Raw genomic sequence first — 22,132 nt, forward strand, 5'->3', positions numbered from 1 at the left:
AATTTACAGATGATTACGGTGTAAATGAAGATGGAATTGATGCAGGTGGCCCAAAAAGGGAATTTCTACAGTTGTTGATGTGTCACATAAAAGGACACAGTTTACTTGAAGGGAAAGAGAATGAGAAATTTTTGCGATGTGACAGTACAGGCAGGTACAATTTATTTACTGGGTAACCCTTACTAATGAAGCATGATACTCCAAATATAAACTGCTGTACTCAGTTTGAGGATTTGTCATAGTTATTTATTGTAGTTTTAAAAATGTAATTAATCATTTGTCATTTGCTTGTGACTATTCAGTTACTGTTTAAAATGTATTCAGTGAGTTATACAATCTATGTTTGAAACTTTTGTGAAACACAGTTTTGTTTCAAATGTATGTCTAATTTAATATAGATTCTCTGTACACCTACAGTACTTCCATACATTACTTGCAATAACCATTTACTGAGGAAAAAGTGTAACATACTAACTTACTCCCTCTCTCTTCACTTAATTCCCAAACTACTCTGAATTGGCCCTTTTTTCAATCCAGAGAAGCAGTAGGCCTCGTAGTCAAGTGTTAGACTTTCATTGAGTACCCATAACTCCTACTCAAAAGTCAATGATGGAGATGTAAACTGGTAAGATGGCCAATTAGAAGATTTCACAAAGATCTAACTTCCTTTTTACAACACCATCATTTGTAAGAATGATTTCTAAATCATGCAGTCACCTCGCCTTACATATGAACAAGAGCCCAGGATGTCTAAACGTTTCCACCTGGGTCATGCAAAGAGCAAGTCACTCCATTCTGGAAAATGAACCACAGCCTCAGATTAGAAGGTTCTATTTCTTAATTGTTATTATGTATGTTATGCCAAAAAAGAGAAGGGCACATTCTGAGAAACAGAGTTCCAAAAGGACCAGGATATAAAATTAAATAATCTAAATCTTAAAGGAGTTGAGGTTAAAGCCAGGAAAGCAACTAATCAAATTACTAAAGCCCAATACACAATCCAGAAGCCTAGTCAGTAAATCAGCAAAGGTTCTGAGTCTTATATAACAAAAAAAAAAAAAACTTTTTACATGCACACATTTTCATTTGACTATGCAGAAACTTGTACACTCGCTGATCAGCACTACTGCAAACTTGTGATGGTGGTAGTATGACAGTGAAAATGATAATACAGCCACAATCACATGGTAAATTTAAAAATGGCAGATTGTGTATCTAAAAATATACAAAGTGACAGCATTTTGACATCACAAAGTAACAAAAAAGGCAATATCAAAACAAAAATAAAAATACAGAACAATAGCATCAATGGATGCTACACCAATATGCTAGAATTCAACAATATAACACTAAGACATAAACCACTGTAGCGTGTGCTAGAGATCAAAGTCAAGAAGACAACACGATCTTCAAACAGTGCAGATGCAATACTCAGTTGCCCAAATTCAATACTGTGCAATCCCATCCATAGAATTTGCAAGCAAGAGGTGAGTCAAGACCTTTTAAAACAACTTGGTGACCCTCACCTTGATGTGATGGAACATACCCCTGAAACCTTGAGGACACTTTCACCCACTGCAGGAACGAGATATGGAGGTGGTGTTTGCTGGTGAGTGCCTCTAGATAGTAAGGGATGACAGATAGGGCTTAGGTGCAATGCAAGTTGCCTGACAAGCAAGTGTGAGACAAATGTAGACATAAATAATGTAAGTAATTCTATTGACTTTCAAAAGCCCCAATTTCTAGGTCTTCCATTAACAAATATCCCAGTTATGCCTGACATTCTGGTCTTAACAGCACTGCAAATATTAGAATGATATGCAATAACAAGGGCGATGGAGGGGAGCATTACATCTTTCTCTTGACCCTTTCTAGAAAGTGTCATGCCTGTTGTACCATACTCATATAAACTTGTATTTACCTTATGTATACCTCATATTAACACGGCCAATCTTGGTTATGAAAATACTTCTTCATCACCTTATTGTTCCAACCTCATAAATTCTTTTAAGTCAGTCCTGATGAGGCAAAGACAGGATAAAGGAATTTTGTATTGTTGTAGTGAAATTGTACAGTGAAATTCTTACTTGCATGTCCACACAACATGCAACAAGTTGCCACTCTCTGGTGCTATGATAAACAAGAATGTTACATAACTTCAACATTTTACAGAAAACACACAAATCAGCTAACCCCTTGTATATACAGTAGAGGGTGAGTAGACAATGGAAGGATGCAGGAATATACCACACAAGAAAAGTCGATGGACACCTGCTCTTGTATTATATATTAATTGGGTTTTTCTTTGAGCGTGTGTGTGTTTAATTTCAAAGGTAGTTACAAAATAGATGGTAAAACCATTTTGTCTACTTTTAGGACTTGCCAAGGATGAGTATTACATCATTGGAAGAATAATTGCTGCGTCACTTGTCCATGGTGGCCCTGCTCCACACTTTTTCTCCAGACATTTTCTAGAATACATCTGTGGTAAAACAGATGTTTCACCATCTATTCAAGATGTCACAGATCCAGACATTCAGAATGTGCTTCAGGAGGTAAGAGTTTTAATTTAATTTGATTAATAAATTGTCATTATATCAGTAATGGAAATTTTGTAAAACTATTGTTTACAAATGGAGTTTAATGGAGTGTACTTTTTAAAAACAGATAGTGTCATCCACATCTTTGTCAATCCTGAGAGACATCATGGCAAAACACAGCACAGTGCTCCTTTTGGCTGGATGTCTTCATAGCATAAAAGACATCGGAGAGAGAGAAAGTGTTGTGCAAGATTTTTTAAAATGGTACCTCTTTTCAAGAAATGCTGCATGCATTGAAAGGTACATACACCATAAAATTAAGTAAATATCCTGAGCGGTTTTTGATTCTCTAAAATGGGCAGATACATTTACTGTATATTGTATGAAACATGACAGTGACAACTATTTTTTTAATAGATTCAAAGATGGATTGTCAACCCTCAATGTGCTTCAGAAAATTATAGAAAGTCCATCAGCGTTTGAACCTTATTTGTGCTTCAGTACTCAAAGTCTCAGCTCTGAGCTCATTGAAAGCATCTTCAGAGTTGAATTTAGTGTGGCGGGTAGCAACAAGAGACGCGAAGAAGGAAGGATAGCATCTTACTGGGCAGATTATCTGCTAGATATTGAAGGTGCCAAACAGTGATTTTCTATTCTTATACAAAGGCATAGAAAGATATGTTTATTGTGCTACATATTAAAGTTATCTAATTTTAATAACTCAAATTGTGCAGATTTTAATTTGAAGGAATTTATGCACCATAGATTACAGAGCAAACAAATTCATAAATAAACTTTTCTTAGATGTTTTCAAAAAAATTATATCTATTATTGTAGTACTTGATGGTTTCAGAAGTAACTACTATCATAATTGGCAATAAAATTGTGTAAGAAGTAGTAAATATATTGTCTTAACATCAGAACTAGTGTATTGTTCAGTGTACTGTTCAGTCATAATTAGGCATGTTTTTGTTCTCTGTTTAAAGAAATACTTAAATCAAAAGTGATTTTAAAAAGCTGCTTTTTACTCAGTGTTATATGTAGTTATCACAGAAAAGAATTTCAATCTCATGTTTCTATGGAGAAAAAAGGTAAGGAAATTGCTGCTAAAATAGGAGTCAAATGGATTAATGCTGACCAACAGCAAACAATATCAAAACATAAAAACTCAAATTATTTGTGAAATTATAATTTTTGGTTAGAATATTTCTTTAACCTACCTTGATGTTACATCATTAAAAGATATTTCTGTTGTGTTCCCTTTGTCCTCCTAAGGTAACATCTCGTCTACAGATCCAACTTTAGAAGATATTGTCATGTTTGCAACAGGACTGAAGATGATTCCACCACTGGGATTTGAGCCAAGGCCAACAATAAAATTCCTGCATGATAATTCCCCGTTTCCAACTGCCAACACTTGCAGCAATACATTATGCTTGCCACTACATTCATCATATGACAGTTTCAAATTTCATATTAGCTTTGGAATTTTGAATTCTCCAGGCTTTGGGCTTTATTGATCAACAATTTGTTTATCTTTAAATGCAAAATGCTGTTTAATTGAAAGGCAATTTATTGATGTTGGCTGACTGTTTTATTAATAAGGTTGACAATATAAATGAAGTATTTTGCACATACAAAGTATACATTGTTCCAAGCTATTGTTACTGCTGGTGGTTAACAGATTGAAGTTCTTCAGTCAAAATTTCTGCACTTTATGGCAAGCCAAATTAACATTTAGTGATATCTCAAAATGAATTACAGATATCTAAAAATGCATCTATTTTAAGAAATCTAAAAAGCATTTTATGATATTTCAAGTAGATTTCAAGATATCTTGAAATGATGTGCTGTACATTTTGAAATATGTGAAATGCATTTTAAGATATTTTAAATGCAATTCGAGATATCTCAAAATCATTTCTTGTAAAACTGCCTATTCTTTCAATGGGACTTCCTGTCTATTTTAAGATATCTCAAAATGTATTTGAGATATCTTAAAATGTGCAGGAAGTTATGTTGAGATATCTGAAAATACATTTTCAGATATCTCAACATCACTTCCTGCTCATTTCAAGATATCTCAAATACATTTTAAGATATCTTGTAATAAACAAGAAGTTCCATTGAAATAATAGGCAGTTTTACAAGAAATGATTTTGAGTTATCTTGAAATGCATTTAAAATATCTTAAAATGCACAAAAGGTCAATTTAAGATATCTGAAAATTATCTGACACAATTATTTTGAGATATTTGAAAATGTATTTGAGATATCTTGAAATGCATTTGAGATATCTCAAAATGTATTGCACATACCTTAAAATGTGAAGAAAATTATTTTAAGATATCTTAAAGTGAGTTTCAGATATTTAAAAAAGTAAATTACATTTTAAGATATCTGAAACTCATTTTGAGATATCTCTAAATGTTAATTTGGATTGCCATAGTACTTTTTTGCACAAGTTAACAAAACTGATCTAAGTGTTTTTTAACTTATACATGTTTTGCTTTTTTTGAAAGCTTGCATCTGCTGTATTGCTGTTATCAAACATTTGTCTTTTCCTTCAATTTAAAGAATAAATCAAGGGCATCTTCCCAGACTTGTGGTGTTTGAAGGTCATATTGTTCTTTCACATATGTGAGGTAATCTTGTATATCTTCATCTCCACAAAGACCAACAGTTTCACATTGGTCCCTCAGGTCCTGAAGCTGCTGCTGTGCAACGTGAAAACCACAATCCCTTGACCAAAACCTATAATATAGGAATATAAACATTCAATGGCAAAATTAAATCTTTGCTTAAAAATATGATATATACTTAAACTGATACTAAAAAAATAAATTAGGACCAGTACCTTAATTTGCTCAGTGGACAAGAAAGCCTGAAAGTTGCTAAATATCCCAATATATGGAAATGATCAGAACATGTTTGGTAAATGTTGATAAATGACACAATAACTACAAATGTTGCCAACTTTCTTGTTAAAAAAAACAAAGTTTGAATGTGCATAGTCTGTATAAACAACAGCATAAATTATTATGCTATAAAACCAAAAAGGTGTGTATTTGTTTAAAACAGAATATATAGATACAATTTAAAGAACCACAATAAGGCAGGAACAATCCGTGTACATGGCGTCAGTCCATCACAGGGAAGCAAATCTTTTCCTACAAACGCAGAATCGAGGTTCGTCAGTGAGGGGTTTAATCAAATCTGTGTGTCGTTAAGCAGGCTTAATATGAAACCCCTCACATTGCAAAGTGCCAGTGTCAAATGAACTCTCACATTATTTAAGTAACCGTTTAAGACTTAATAAACCTAAAATGTTTGTATTCCACTATTTTACTGACCTTCTTTGATCGAGGGCTATGCTATAGAGTACTGTGAAAGGCTGCATTGTTTGATCCACTTTAGAGACACAGAAAACAGACAGGCGTGAGTAGATGCTTGTAGCGGTTTATTATTGCAGCCCCAAAAAAAGCTCCAGTTTTCATTTTTATTCTCTTCCGTTCTCCCAGATCCCTCAAGCAGCTAACCACTGCAGAAAGCGCCAAAGCAACGTTAAATCAAGCGGCATCCCTGATGGACATTCAAACAATAAACTTGAAAATTTATAATCACTACATGATTCTATACGCTATTTGGCTGTCAGTGCATTGCAAGTTCTGGTAACTGAACGGCTTACTGAGGAAGGTCTCATTCCTAGTGAATTTCATAATATTGTAAAACGAACAAGCCGATTCTCACACACATTCACGCGTGTCACTCATTTCGAGAAAGCCAGTGCGAGTCTAGAAATGCTATTCTCACGAGTGTAACTGCCTTCTCACCGATAAAAGGTGTTCGAGAAACCGTTCCAAGTACTCCCTTGTGTTCGGTGCTTGAGAAACCTGAAACCACTCACATTGAATCTAAAGGTGACGGTTTCAACAACTGTGTTGCACTGTTATCAAAACAGTCGATTTTGTCTTGCCTCCTTTTAAGGCAAAACCATCTCGTATTGGTTAAGACTCTTATAATGATATAAGTGTGTTTTTGATTTTAGCTATGATGGGCAACAGCTTGGGTTATGGCTTTACTAATATTGTACTTTAAAAAGCACAACTTTTGAAAGCGATGACTGCTGTGAATAAATATGATCGTCAAGGCTGGGAAAGGCACAAATAACAACTGTACCTGTTGCCAGCCAATCAAATGCAACACTCGCGCGCACATATAGGATGGATTTGGAGCAAAATCTCCTTAAACTGTAATGCGGAAACGATGATCATCACTACGCCACCTACACAACTTTACATAAAAGATAATTCAAAAGGGACTAGACCTGTGAGGCAAACTGAACAATTCGTTGGGAATTCCTGGGGGGCACGTAGACATTCTGGAAGGTCTGATTCTATGCTGGTTCCATAGTTGCTTGCATTCCTCTAGGTCTTTCTGCAGGATATCACTGAAACAGAAGCGTAGCAAACATTTGTGTTCATGACTGCCGTTGAAATGGCCCAAGTCTTTCAGATCTTCGAAAAGGTCCATCCAGAACTGTGAACTAACAGAAAGCATATGTTATAAACATACGAAACAAAATGATAATAAAATACTCGTAAATGTTTAAATTATATCAAGTGCGGCGCATTAATTAAAATAAAGATAATGCGCTTACCGTTGTTTTCTGTACTGTGCCCACCAGGATTCAATTCTTAGATTGGATGTAGATGTCCCATAAATATGACTTGCTTCTCCTGAAAAACGGTCACTGTGATGCGACCTCAGAGCACATTGCATTGCTGCCATTATTCCATTTTCTGTTCCACAGTCTGTTCTCAATCGCATCGGAACAACTCGAAGGTCATAAATGAGCTTCATATAGTTAGATGCCACTACTGCTGGATTATTATTAGTTGGGCCACATGTCAACCATAATATTTTTCTCGAGAATCCATCAATGCACCCGCTAATAGCAAAACCGTATGGTTTTAACTTATCATTGCCATCTACGTGCCAAACATAATTAGGCCCCAAAGAATGATAACTTCTTCGGAAAAACCTTCGGATCCTCCTTGCTCGAGTTCCACAGGGATTCATTTCTGACATAAGCTTCATTACATCACTTCTTCTAGCTCGCAACTGATACTTTTGTTTTAAAATCTGAAACATTGTCCGATAACCAAACAGCTGTCCAGGTCCACGTAGTTCCCTTTGAATCGTGGAACGGACTACCTGTAAAGAAGTGAAATTGCCTCGCTTCGAAAGACCAAGCAGTCTTAATTTTGTTTTCAGAGTCCGGAGACTTATGCTGAATCCATGATGCGTCTTGAGGAAATCTAAAATCACATCGTACTTGTGACCTTTTCGAAAATATTCATATATTAAATCAGACACGTCTGTGGTATTCACAACACCTATTAAAAAACAGTATATTATTTAGTGTGGCTGGATATTTAGTGCACAGTAACCCATAAAAAATTAAACGACATTATATAATAATCATATATTATTGCTCATTTTAAAGTTTCAAAGTTACAAATTTACAAAGTTTCCTGTTTTTCATTTATTTCTGATAACTCGCTTACCTCTTCAACGTTAGAATTACTTCTAAAAGTGATTGAATGGGCCCTAAAATGGACTGGCATCTCGTCCAAAACTTTTGGACTTTAGCCTAGTGCTGTCGGGACATACTGAGGCTCCCTACGTCACTGAATTTGAATAAGCGCGATATATAATGTTATTTTTGCAACTTTAGACAATATGCCCAATGGTTATTAACTTATGCATATATCACTACCATTTACTTGCAGTCAGTTTAAGTCTAATATATAGTATGCCATTAAAAACATAACATACCTGAATCATTTTCTAAAACGCTTGTCAATACACTTAGAGAGCGGCTGCAGTTATGGCAATATGCTGTTCTTAACCGAAGATTTGTGCCACAAAAAGGACAAAACATTGTTATTTTAAACAATGTTGGAACGAACTGAAAACACCTTAAAACTATGAAATACCAACGCAAGGCTTGGTTTATAACCAATCGCTGAAACTATACTAAAAAACGAGACTGATGTGACAAAAATGATAATGTTTCTGTATCTTCAAAAATACCACCAGTGCAGGTCTTCTTCTTTTTCTCCTTTCTGGTAAATTAAAAACTATGTCATTTCCGTTTTGAGAGTCCACTTCCGTTTTCTTTCTAATTTGTTCTATGTGTTTCATGTTAATTTGTTTTATGTGTTTTTTGTTAATTTGTTCTATGTGTTTCGTGTTAATTTGTTCTATGTGTTTAATGTTAACTTGTTCTATGTGTTTCATGTTAATTTGTTTTATGTGTTTTTTGGTAATTTGTTCTATGTGTTTCATGTTAATTTGTTGTATGTGTTTTTTATTAATTTGTTTTATGTGTTTTTTGTTAATGTTTATTGTGTGTGTTTTTTTCACGCTTTGCCCCTCCGGGCCACCGTACTTGGGCTTTAAAAAAAAACAAACTTACTATTTCTTAAAAGTGCGATATGAACTTTTGCATATTCTGTTTACTAAGTCTCATTTCCTGGTCCTTCTCTTTATAATTTTATCTTCTCTAAATTAAGGTACAGTCTTTCTATTATATAAAAAAATCCTTCGATGTGACGAGACTTTTTGGAGATGAGACATTTTGCAAGAGATATTTTTTCAAGTCCCGCCCTCCTCTCCACCATTTCCGGTTAACGGCTCTCTCACCTCTCATTCATGTGAATGCTTTTATCAGACACAGTTCCTGTGCTCTCAGCTCTTATACATTTTAACATTTTTCTCACTTTAAGTTCCCAATTAAAGAAGACGTATTATGTCCAAATCTTAGTGAAGACTTTCATCACAAATAGTTATCAACAGAAAAAATGAGTACACGGGCAATGCTAGCACCGAGAAAATGAATCAACGCCAAAAATGTCGATCGGTTACACCTCAGATTGGTTAAATGCGTCCGAAAATGTCAAAAGGTTACACTGCAAATTGGTTAAATGCGTATCGATAGACTGAGCTGAAACAGTTGGTGGTGATGGTGCGGAAGATGAAAACATCAGCTTACAATATCCCATAGAATATCTACAACCGTTAACAGTTCACAATATCCTGAAGAATATCTACAACCGTTAACAGTTCAGAATATCCTGAAGAATATCTACAACTGTTAACAGTTCACAATATCCTGAAGAATATCTACAACTGTTAACACCGTCCGGTCTTCTTACGCATGAATTATTGTTGAAAGAAGGATGTATCCAAGAAAGGTAATGTAGTACATCTTCTGTGGATAACATTAGACAACAAAGGAGATCTTCATATGCCATTCGTATTAAAATGTTAACAGTTTCCCGTTAGAACAGCTTTTGCAAAGACAATTAACAAATCTCAGAGCCAAACATTTGAAAAAGTCATTTTATTTAAAAGAGAGAAAGAAACGAAATTCAATCACGGGCAGTTATACGTTGTGTTGATGCATATGTAACAATTCCCATGAAAATAAAAATCTGTTGTGACAGATAGAGGGCGCTGTCGTCCCCTTGAACCCTCAGATCAGATGCCAGACACCAGGTAAAAGTCCAAGAAATTATTTCATTTGGAGAATAATGTGCACAAGCACCTCCACCACCACTATACCTATAAACAATACAATCCTCAATAAATCACAATCAATAATTCCTCCACACCTCCCAGCAGCTCAGTCACCCTTCCTCCCAACTCGGTTCAGTCTGCGGAGGTTTCCCATCGTCCTTTTAAAGTCCTTGACCCGGAAGTGCTTGTGATCGCTCAGTCCACGTGATTTCCCAGCACTTCCGGGTCAGATGAAAACTTTTCTTTCTTGAACCCGGAAGTACTTTATTTCTTCTGTCCTCGTGACTGGGCAGTACTTCTGGGTTATATACGGAAAATATAAGTTGTTGCACCTCCCTGCAGTGTCTTCTGTTGGCGCCCACGGTATCCAGCAGGGCTGTGAATAAAGACTCCAATGTCCATAATGCCCTGCTGGCATTCGGGGCACCTCCATATTGCAGGGAGGGCTCCATCTGGTGGCTTGGGGGTATTGGCTGGAAGAAGCTGCTGGCCATATTCCACATTGTTTAAACTGTACATCCGTATACCCACACGCGAGCGGCAGAACCACAAAGAGTTGAGCGTGTAGCACAGACCCGGGGGTACAATAATATTTGCATTAGAATTAGTTGTATTGCCGCTGACCACAGATGATTCCACTTTATAGCCCAAAATGTGTAGTTTGTGTGCTGCTGGATTTCTACTTCAATGCTTTTCATGACAGAGGTTCAGATCTCAGCCTGATCTGTGTGTGTGTGTGTGTGTGTGTGTGTGTGTGTGTGTGTGTGTGTGTGGATGTGTTGTGGCTGCTCCTCTGAGACGGGTCTCTCTAGGGTCTCTAGTGTTCTCACAGGGGTACACAATTTGGGTGAAAGCATCGGTGGTCCCTGCAGCTAACTGCGTTGGCTCCTCTCTTGCATCCAACATCACCAAATAGACGTTGGCTCTCTGTGACGTCGGTAAAAGCACATTGCTGATAAAATTTGTATTTTATACTCTTCCTAAATCTACAGAACAAGCAGCTTCAAAAATCATAAACCTGCCCGTAGGACATGAAAACACACAAAGATCTTAAAAAAGAAAGTGTGAAGAGAACAGACACCATTGACGACTTATGAAAGGTAAAGGACCACTGAGGAATGGAACTCGCTTTCATCGACCTCTCGGTGAGATCAGCCCTCGAGGTTTTTCCGTAGGAGAAGCCTGCTGCTGAAAGACCTCGGTATATCTGCTTGGACACACGGCTTCCTGCGCCTTTGGGAATGCGGGGTAATCAAGGAATATAAAAAAAGAGCCAGGATATGGCACACTCGGCCGGGGTCGGAGAGGCCGCTCGGTGACGTCAGAAGAATTCGCTTGGGCTGAAATCTCCAAGCGCTTGGCTTTTCGAGAATGTGCTCTGCCTTTTCACCTCGCTATGGTTTTTTTTTCTTCCTTCAAGAAGATTTCTCATTGATAAGATCAGTTGATCTACCGACGATACACGGGCAACGTAAAGTGTGAGCTTTCTTGTTTGCTCGCCTGGTGAGACGCGGTGCTCCACAAGAGGATGAGTAGTGTAACGGGGCCCTAATCTTAACCACAGTGTAATGCGATGGTCGTGTGATGGACGGCATACATGGGCAGGCATCCCAGTCAGGATGGAGATGAGGGTCCTTATCTGGATGGAAGGCCAACCCATCGGAGGCACAAGGAGAAAGGTGAGGAGCGTCTTGGCCGGGGCAGGGGAGGAGTCAAGAGCTGCCCTTGTGGAAGCGGGTTCTCTAACATCCTGGCTGGAACCAAAGAGCCTTACCCAGCAGGCAAGCCAGTATAATGGAGAGACAGGGGGTCGCAATCGGCTTGAACTATCTGCTCCCCCCCAGTATGGTAGATGGCAGCATCCCTGGGCTTCAGCACCTATACTGACACTCGCAGGGCATGATGGGAATTGTAGCACCGTGAAGCAGCCATGGTGGGTTCCTTGGGTGCTGCCAGTGGGTGCTATTCCACTTGACCTGGAAGTACTTCCAACAGGCTATGTCCTGGCACTGGACGTACCCCCGGGTCTGACCTAAAAGTGAGCCGTTCAGCCTCCTTCAGTGACTCAGAGTCGGGAAGCAGAAGGCAAAGCTCACCTGGAGGATTGTGGATTGTGTGTTTGAGATATTTTTTAAGAATAAAGCCTGTTATTTCGCACCTGGGAGTGAGTAGTGTGGTGTATCTGGGGTTTTAGGGCTGGCTGGCACCCCCTGTCTTTTACGACATGTATTACACAATGCTGTGTAACCGTATTTGTTACGATTGCCTGTTGTGATGTCAGCTCTGTCTCTCTTGCCATCATGGGCCTACAGACTGCAGTGAATTTTTTACTTTTACTATGGGCAACAGTATAGGCGTGTCTTACGTAAGCGTCACGCCCGAGCGTTACCCAGGCAACAGTATAGGCGTGTCTTACGTAAGCGTCACGCCCGAGCGTTACCCAGGCAACAGTATAGGCGTGTCTTACGTAAGCGTCACGCCCGAGCGTTACCCAGGCAACAGTATAGGCGTGTCTTACGTAAGCGTCACGCCCGAGCGTTACCCAGGCAACAGTATAGGCGTGTCTTACGTAAGCGTCACGCCCGAGCGTTACCCAGGCAACAGTATAGGCGTGTCTTACGTAAGCGTCAGGCCCGAGCGTTACCCAGGCAACAGTATAGGCGTGTCTTACGTAAGCATCACGCCCGAGCGTTACCCAGGCAACAGTATAGGCGTGTCTTACGTAAGCGTCAGGCCCGAGCGTTACCCAGGCAACAGTATAGGCGTGTCTTACGTAAGCGTCACGCCCGAGCGTTACCCAGGCAACAGTATAGGCGTGTCTTACGTAAGCGTCAGGCCCGAGCGTTACCCAGGCAACAGTATAGGCGTGTCTTACGTAAGCATCACGCCCGAGCGTTACCCAGGCAACAGTATAGGCGTGTCTTACGTAAGCGTCAGGCCCGAGCGTTACCCAGGCAACAGTATAGGCGTGTCTTACGTAAGCATCACGCCCGAGCGTTACCCAGGCAACAGTATAGGCGTGTCTTACGTAAGCGTCAGGCCCGAGCGTTACCCAGGCAACAGTATAGGCGTGTCTTACGTAAGCATCACGCCCGAGCGTTACCCAGGCAACAGTATAGGCGTGTCTTACGTAAGCGTCACGCCCCGAGCGTTACCCAGGCAACAGTATAGGCGTGTCTTACGTAAGCATCAGGCCCGAGCGTTACCCAGGCAACAGTATAGGCGTGTCTTACGTAAGCATCACGCCCGAGCGTTACCCAGGCAACAGTATAGGCGTGTCTTACGTAAGCGTCACGCCCGAGCGTTACCCAGGCAACAGTATAGGCGTGTCTTACATAAGCGTCAGGCCTGAGCGTTACCCAGGCAACAGTATAGGCGTGTCTTACGTAAGCGTCAGGCCTGAGCGTTACTATGGGCAACAGTATTGGCGTGTCTTACGTAAGCGTCAGGCCCGAGTGTTACCCAGGCAGCAGTGTAGACACATCTTCTCCTAGTCTCATAATAGCGTCTCATGAGCAGTGATGACGATGTGTATTTGTCTTCAGGCAGTGAAACTGAAACAGTCAGTGAAACCAAACGGCATTCTGGGAATCTGAAAGTGACACTCGTGTCACTCGCACATATGCAGCGTGCTGCTCATATTATTATTATTATTATTCATTATTATTATTTGTATCATTATACAGTGGAACCTCTAGATACGAGTTTAATTCGTTCCAGCACTGAGCTTGTATAGCGAATTTCTCGTATCTAGAACAAACTTCCCCATTGAAAATAATGGAAATCCAGTTAATCCGTTCCGCATCCCAAATATATTAACATAAAAATCAATTTTCCTAACAAATAACACTGATAAATTATATATACTGTAGTCTACCTTTAATAAATAACACTGGTAAATAATATAACTGATTATTAAAAGAATCAAAACAGGTGTCCAAAGTGCAGTAGAGCATTCAATAAATCCATCCATCCATCCATCCATTTTCCAACCCGCTGAATCCAAACACAAGGTCACGGGGGTCTGCTGGAGCCAATCCCAGCCAACACAGGGCACAAGGCAGGAAACAATCCTGGGCAGGGTGCCAACCCACCGCAGGACACACACAAATACACCCACACACCAAGCACACACTAGGGCCAATTTAGAATCGCCAATCCACCTAACCTGCATGTCTTTGGACTGTGGGAGGAAACCGGAGCGCCCGGAGGAATTCAATAAATCTTTAAATAAATAATCCTTAAAACAGTTGTGAAGTGGAGGTTTAAAATACACAAGAATAACAATCCTTTAACACGAGGTTAAAACGTCAAAAGGATGCAGTCTTTAAAAAACAGATGACAATCCCCGGTGCTTCTTCTCTGTTAGCGTCTCCCATGCGGGCTCTGCAACAGGCGAGACACTCTTAATGCAGCTGACCTTCTCTACACCGTCCTGCTTCAGCTGTTTGGCTCGCCTGTTCAGCTCACTGTTCAGCTACATGCGAGCCTGCACTCGCTCGCTCTCCCACACCGACTTCTTACTACTGCTGCCTGCCTGTCTGCTGCAACCTCCGTTCTCTCTCCTCTCTTTTCTTTTACTTCTTCTCCCCCTTAACCAGCTCGCACTTCTCTATATATGTGGGGAGGACATGGCAGCTGCAGCCCATCAGCCACAGGAACAATCATGGATGTGGGCAGTTTCCCACCTGTGCACTTAAGTGAGAAACGCAGACACCGCAGATCGCAGCTCGCAACTGCTACCACGCCCCCTCGCTAAGCCGCGAGCTATACCCACAGCCTGGCTCGTGGCTCGTTACGTGAGCCAATGCTCGCATTTAGATCTGAATTTTTCGCTCATACTTTCCTCGTATTTTGAATTTCTCGTATACAGAGGTGATCGTATCTCGAGGTTCCACTGTAATACTTTCTACACTTCTGACTTTTAGTGATTTGCACATTTTACAGTAGAACAATGACATTTAATAAAAATGAAATTTTTCCAGCCAAACAATTGCAACACTTTTTTACATGTTTTTTTTTGGGAGAAACAACGTAACGCTAACTAGGTTAACAAAGCACAGAATAATCCAACATGGTCAAGAGACGCTGCACGGTTCTTTAATGCAATCACACAGACAAAACCTACAAATGCTTGTATCCATTTTCAGTTTAAACTCTGTGAAGTGTAACAATTGGAAAATGCTGCACTGCTTCAAGTTTGCACCCCAATGTGGCTTAAAGCTGCGTGCCCAGATTCCTTTAATTAGGTGACAAAGCGCTCCTCTGGTGTTTTTCAGCTGAGTTTGTGAAGCAGAACTTCCAGCGGGATTTGCACTTCTGATGTGCTCCCGTTATTGCCTGCCAGGTCATTATTGTGTCGCCTCACAGACTACACTGAAATTGTGCAGTTTCCACCTCCTAGGTGTTTGCTGTTTGTTTTTGCCGTGTCTGTGTGTATTTAATTGGGATGTTTGGGTCCACATTACCTGCGACAGAAAACATGAAAGCTCCGATGTCACCAGCACATCGTTAACTGGGACCGTCGCAGAGGGACTCAGTTCTGCATATCCAGCATGTCACAAAGATGCCTTTCTGCAGTCGGCAAGAGAAAAAATAAAAGCATGTCATGGATTACACATCCAAGAACAATCAGATTTGAAATGTCAATTGATATTGATTTTGCTTTATCTGCCTATTGCAGAGTCTATCATTACCTGAGACTCGAATTCGTTTGATTTGTGAACGAGTCTCATGTTTCTCATTCATTTGATTCATAAATAAATAACTACCTGAGAACAAGTCACATGACTCTCATTCAATTGATTTGCAAACAAATCATCACCCAAGAACAAGTCAAATGACTCTCATTCATTTGATTTGCAAACAAATCATTACCCAAGAACAAGTCACATGACTCTCATTCATTTGATTTGTAACAAAACATTACCCAAGAACAAGTCACATGACTCTCATTCAATTGATTTGCAAACAAATCATTACCCAAGAACAAGTCACATGACTCTCATTCATTTGATTTGCAAACAAATCATTACCCAAGAACAAGTCACATGACTCTCATTCATTTGATTTGCAAACAAATCATTACCCAAGAACAAGTCACATGACTCTCATTCATTTGATTCATGAACAACTCTCATGATTCTCATTCATTTGGCTCATAAACAAATCATTACCTGAGATCAAGACTAAAGACTCTTGATCGTTTGATTTGGGAATGAACCATTACCTGAGAACAAGTCACATGACTCTAATGCATTTGATTCATGAACAAGTCTCATGATTCTCGTTCATTTGATACATGAATGAATCATTCCTCAAGAACGAGTTGCACAGTTCTCATTCACTTGTGATTATTTAACCTAACGTCCTATTTTAATTAGGCATCTTAACCCTTAAATCGGCGGAACCGGCTATAGTCGGTTGCCAATGCAATTTGCCAGCATGCCAGAGCTGATCAGTCCGTGCCGTCCATTCGTTGAGCAGCCAGCTTGTGACCACTGCCGCCCCCTTAGCGAATCAGCATCACTGTCCCTGGGATTCACCCGCTGCACTAGACAAGCCTGCCAGTATCAGCGCTGGCTTCTATGTGCCTTGCGTGCAGCCAGTTCAAGCGCAGTTGGCTCAGTGATTTACTGAATTTCATCAATGGCGTCAGTTGCACCTTGTACATACAGTGGTGTGAAAAACTATTTGCCCCCTTCCTGATTTCTTATTCTTTTGCATGCTTGTCACACAAAATGTTTCTGATCATCAAACACATTTAACCATTAGTCAAATATAACACAAGTAAACACAAAATGCAGTTTTTAAATGATGGTTTTTATTATTTAGGGAGAAAAAAAATCCAAACCTACATGGCCCTGTGTGAAAAAGTAATTGCCCCCTTGTTAAAAAATAACCTAACTGTGGTGTATCACACCTGAGTTCAATTTCCGTAGCCACCCCCAGGCCTGATTACTGCCACACCTGTTTCAATCAAGAAATCACTTAAATAGGAGCTGCCTGACACAGAGAAGTAGACCAAAAGCACCTCAAAAGCTAGACATCATGCCAAGATCCAAAGAAATTCAGGAACAAATGAGAACAGAAGTAATTGAGATCTATCAGTCTGGTAAATGTTATAAAGCCATTTCTAAAGCTTTGGGACTCCAGCGAACCACAGTGAGAGCCATTATCCACAAATGGCAAAATCATGGAACAGTGGTGAACCTTCCCAGGAGTGGCCGGCCGACCAAAATTACCCCAAGAGCGCAGAGACGACTCATCCGAGAGGTCACAAAAGACCCCAGGACAACGTCTAAAGAACTGCAGGCCTCACTTGCCTCAATTAAGGTCAATGTTCACGACTCCACCATAAGAAAGAGACTGGGCAAAAACGGCCTGCATGGCAGATGTCCAAGACGCAAACCACTGTTAAGCAAAAAGAACATTAGGGCTCGTCTCAATTTTGCTAAGAAACATCTCAATGATTGCCAAGACTTTTGGGAAAATACCTTGTGGACTGATGAGACAAAAGTTGAACTTTTTGGAAGGCAAATGTCCCGTTACATCTGGCGTAAAAGGAACACAGCATTTCAGAAAAAGAACATCATACCAACAGTAAAATATGGTGGTGGTAGTGTGATGGTCTGGGGTTGTTTTGCTGCTTCAGGACCTGGAAGGCTTGCTGTGATAGATGGAACCATGAATTCTACTGTCTACCAAAAAATCCTGAAGGAGAATGTCCGGCCATCTGTTCGTCAACTCAAGCTGAAGCGATCTTGGGTGCTGCAACAAGTCAATGACCCAAAACACACCAGCAAATCCACCTCTGAATGGCTGAAGAAAAACAAAATGAAGACTTTGGAGTGGCCTAGTCAAAGTCCTGACCTGAATCCAATTGAGATGCTATGGCATGACCTTAAAAAGGCGGTTCATGCTAGAAAACCCTCAAATAAAGCTGAATTACAACAATTTTGCAAAGATGAGTGGGCCAAAATTCCTCCAGAGCGCTGTAAAAGACTCATTGCAAGTTATCGCAAACGCTTGATTGCAGTTATTGCTGCTAAGGGTGGCCCCAACCAGTTATTAGGTTCAGGGGGGCAATTACTTTTTCACACAGGGCCATGTAGGTTTGGATTTTTTTTTCTCCCTAAATAATAAAAACCACCATTTACAAACTGCATTTTGTGTTTACTTGTGTTATATTTGACTAATGGTTAAATGTGTTTGATGATCAGAAACATTTTGTGTGACAAACATGCAAAAGAATAAGAAATCAGGAAGGGGGCAAATAGTTTTTCACACCACTGTATAATAACGGATTGTTCTAGTAGTTTTTTTTAATTGTTTTTACAGTTCATTGGCAGTGTGTAAAATGATCAGTGTTGCAGTAATTGTGACACTCTTTATATGAAACAAATGTGTTCCATTAAAACTTCACTTTTTCTTGGTGAATTGTGACGTTTCCTTAAAAAGTGCAGCAAATAAGTGCATGAACCCCCAAGTATGTGGCAGTTTAAGGGTTTTAATTGTTTTATCATGCAACAGCAGAAGTAAGCCTGTGGATATTTCCTTTTCTGAATGGATAAAGCTTTACGCTAAATGCCAATGTGTAAAACTGTCTGAACAGTTACGTTTGTGGCATGTCAATCAGACCAAACGCGCTTGTCCAGTTTGAACACATATATGACTGGCGACTCTACTGACTCCATCATGCAATGTGAGTAGTAGCTTGACCACAATCTCAGTGTATGCCCGGCATACGAGGCAATTACAGGGAGATGGTGGAAGATGACCCAAAGAGACTCTTTCAATATTTTAGTGGTAAAAGAACAGTCAGGGAAGAGTATTTGGAACAGACGGTGAAACAATATTTGTTCTAAATTTGCATTTTTTTCCTAAGGAAATTGTTATCCAGATTAGTTCAGAAGAAAACAACATACCTGTGGTCTTAGATGAGATCCCACTTTTGCCAGTAGAAAACTTTGTGTGTGCTAACAATGGTGTCTTCCCATCAGCCCCAGTGCACTCCTGCTGGCTGATGGGAATTGTAGTCCCCACATCAGCACTGGTTTTCATGCTGCCCCCCCCCCCCCCCTTTCATTTAATCCCCTCGCCCCCAACATGTCATAAAGTCTATTTTAAGTTGGACCAATGGTAATGCACATGCAACATATCCTGAAAATTGGTTCAGCTGTTTTTGCAGGATTGGCAAACAAACAAACTGACACACAAATGCATTTACAATTTTATGCCTATAGATTACTGTCACATGTACTATACGGTGAAACGCTTATTTGCAAATGCCACTCTCCAGCACCCTGATCAGTGAGTGTTATTACTTTACATCAAAACTTCTGTCTTTCTTACATGAAAAATCTGTAAACATATCTGTAGCAGCTCTACTTAAATTAACTACAAATCCCAGCAGCCCCGGTAGTACTTCGCCATCAGTCAGCTGCGGGTGTTGCCGTTGAGTTGCTGGGGAAATAAGGCATGTTACGGACTTTAAAGGTGCGCCAGAAGAAGCCGGTGTGAAAGGTCAAGTGTCTCGTCTGTCTTTTGTGTCTCAGTACTTCAGCCCACTTCAGGAGTACAAATCACCCATTGGATTTCGGTCTCTTTCTCGATTTATGTGCTTGTTCGTGGGATTTCACCTGGGTTGTCCGGGGAACTCTCCCAACCTCTACAGATTCTACTGGAACACGGTAGGACAAAACCTTTATAACACTCAGGAAACCGTTCACATGGCATGTCGAGTCATTTTCAGCATTGTCGCGTCTGTAGAACCGGACTGTTTGTGGACTGTACTGTGAGTGTTTAATGTTTGGGGATTCATGTTTTGTTGGGTCTTACTTGTCTAGTGTTTGTTAAATAATATCACAATCGGGGGAATTTGGCGGGGGCTTCTGTGTATGCGTTAGTTGTTTAATATTTGTTTAACATAGAGTTTATTATCTGTTTATTGGAGCCTCTTTATCAGTGTCTCCATGTGTAAGTGTATGTGTGTGTGTGTGTGTGTGTGGTTGGGTGTTTCTTGGGGTCCCTGTAACGAAATACACAAATCACAGTAGGGCTGGGCTGACACCTCGGCCTCGTACCCCTCATATCCTTACCTGGTAGGGAGGCCAGTGTAGTGGATGTTCAGGGGGGAGGACCACCTTACAAGAGTACATGCTCCACCAACACACTGGGCCAGTATGTCCATTCATGTACTTGCACGGGATGTTGGGAGTTGCAATCCCATTGGGCAGCCCTTCTGGGTTCCCTGGGCCCTGACTGCTGGGGTGGGCTGTCACTACTTTCAGGGGCTTCTGCCTGACCCGGCATAAAAGGGGCCACCTCTGTCCAGGCAGAGCTGGACGAGACTGCATGGGAGGTGTAGATGGAGAAACGTACTGAAAGAAGGAAACCGAAACCCTGTGGAGGTGTTGTGTCAAATAAGCGCCTTGTGTCTGAACCCGGGACTGTGTTGTGTAGTTGTGTCTGGGGGATTGGGGCACTGCAACACCCCTACAGGTCCCAATATATGCTCGTACTGTATTTATTTTTTTGTTTTGCTAATGTTCAGTATATAATATACAGTATATTTCCACAAACATCGCTAACAGCACCATTAAACATCAAGGACCCCCTTGTACCCTCCGTTGTTGACTGTCTTTATTGAACGGAAGCACTTTACCCTCTTGAGATATACAGGACATAATGGTGTGTACACCCCAGGAGGAGCAAAAGGACACAACGGACTATTAAGTAGGACAATTAACACAGGTGGGCCTTATGTGTCCTTTCACAAAAGCTGTTGATCCCCCTGACAAAACCTCAGACAGATGGCTAAATAAAGCAGCACTGAAAACGGCTGCATGCGTAAACATTAGGGGTCGTAACTAACAAAAGACAAAAACAGCACAGGGCGACCTGGCGTTTGCCAATTCCCAAAGAGTAATTTTAATCTTCCTTCCTTCCTTTCTCCTCTCCCAAGGACAGCGGACATGGTGAGGACTGTCCCAACAATCGGAGGCATCAATAAACTGCATGGCCCATCATCTCACTTGTTTAAATTGACATAAAGGCAAGGAATTAAGGGAGAAAAAGAAGATCTGTGTGCTTGACATATCCAAGGAGCCGACAATGAGGCCGCTGATTGTTCACACTAAGTGCTGCTTGTCCTTGGCCTGGAAAATACTGGAAAAGTCACTGGGAAAGCAAAGCTGCAATCTACACAAAGTATATGTGACATACGCTCAGTGCTGGATAGGCCACCTCCAACAGCTGGGTCATCCATTCAGAGCCGGTCAAGGTCTGAAAGGTGCTATATGACAGACAGACAGACAGACAGACAGACAGACAGACAGACAGACAGACAGATAGATAGATAGATAGATAGATAGATAGATAGATAGATAGATAGATAGATAGATAGATAGATAGATAGATAGATAGATAGATAGATAGATAGTCCAGAACAGAATTGATTAGAGAGCCGGGACAGGAAGTGATGACTTCAGGACTGGAAGTGGTGCCATCAGTAGCCCTGATACTGGAAGTGATGTCATCAATGGTACTGGAACCTAGTGGGATTTTCCAGGTATGGTCTGCAGAGGATTGGGAGAGAAAGTCAGTACAGTTCACCACCCCTGGTCTGGTGTGGTACTAATATTGATACGAGGGCAATCCCAAAAGTAAGGTCTCCGAAGCGGTGTGGACGTAGAGAAATTGTTCGTATGGCTGTAAGCCACACTGTTGTGATTGGTGCTTCCTCCACTCCCAAACAAGCATGTGCGGCTTCGCTGGGATGCTCAATCTTGGCTTGGCAGCCCTTGAAAATGGAGATCCCGTTGAACGCTACCGCCAAGTGCGAAGTTCGAGCAGGAGACCGTCAATTTCCGACGAGACAGTCGCGAAGGTTGAGGAAAACATGTGTAAAGATCGGCGGTTGGAACTTCATCACCCACACACCCTATAGTCCGGACTTGGCACCCAGTGACTACCACCTGTTCCCTAAGTTGAAAGAACATTTG

At 40.6% G+C, this 22,132-nt stretch overlaps 1 protein-coding gene across 1 annotated transcript; it reads left to right on the forward strand.

Moving 5' to 3' along the window:
* Positions 1-2,060: 2,060 nt before the first annotated feature.
* LOC114665011 (G2/M phase-specific E3 ubiquitin-protein ligase-like) lies at positions 2,061-4,240 on the forward strand. The gene is made up of 4 exons (XM_051918868.1): positions 2,061-2,555; positions 2,668-2,840; positions 2,958-3,172; positions 3,816-4,240. The coding sequence occupies exons 1-4, from the start codon at positions 2,349-2,351 to the stop codon at positions 4,058-4,060; spliced, it is 840 nt and encodes a 279-aa protein (XP_051774828.1). The 5' UTR covers positions 2,061-2,348; the 3' UTR covers positions 4,061-4,240.
* The last annotated feature ends 17,892 nt before the right edge of the window (positions 4,241-22,132 follow it).

This window comes from Erpetoichthys calabaricus, chromosome 14, assembly GCF_900747795.2.
Source record: "Erpetoichthys calabaricus chromosome 14, fErpCal1.3, whole genome shotgun sequence".
NCBI lineage: Eukaryota > Metazoa > Chordata > Cladistia > Polypteriformes > Polypteridae > Erpetoichthys > Erpetoichthys calabaricus.

Coding starts and splice junctions, on each gene's coding strand:
- LOC114665011 (XM_051918868.1), top strand. CDS start 2,349: ATGGTAAAACCATTTTGTCTACTTTTAGGACTTGCCAAGGATGAGTAT. Junction 2,556..2,667: donor TTCAGAATGTGCTTCAGGAG/GTAAGAGTTTTA, acceptor TTTTAAAAACAG/ATAGTGTCATCCACATCTTT. Junction 3,173..3,815: donor TTATCTGCTAGATATTGAAG/GTGCCAAACAGT, acceptor TGTCCTCCTAAG/GTAACATCTCGTCTACAGAT.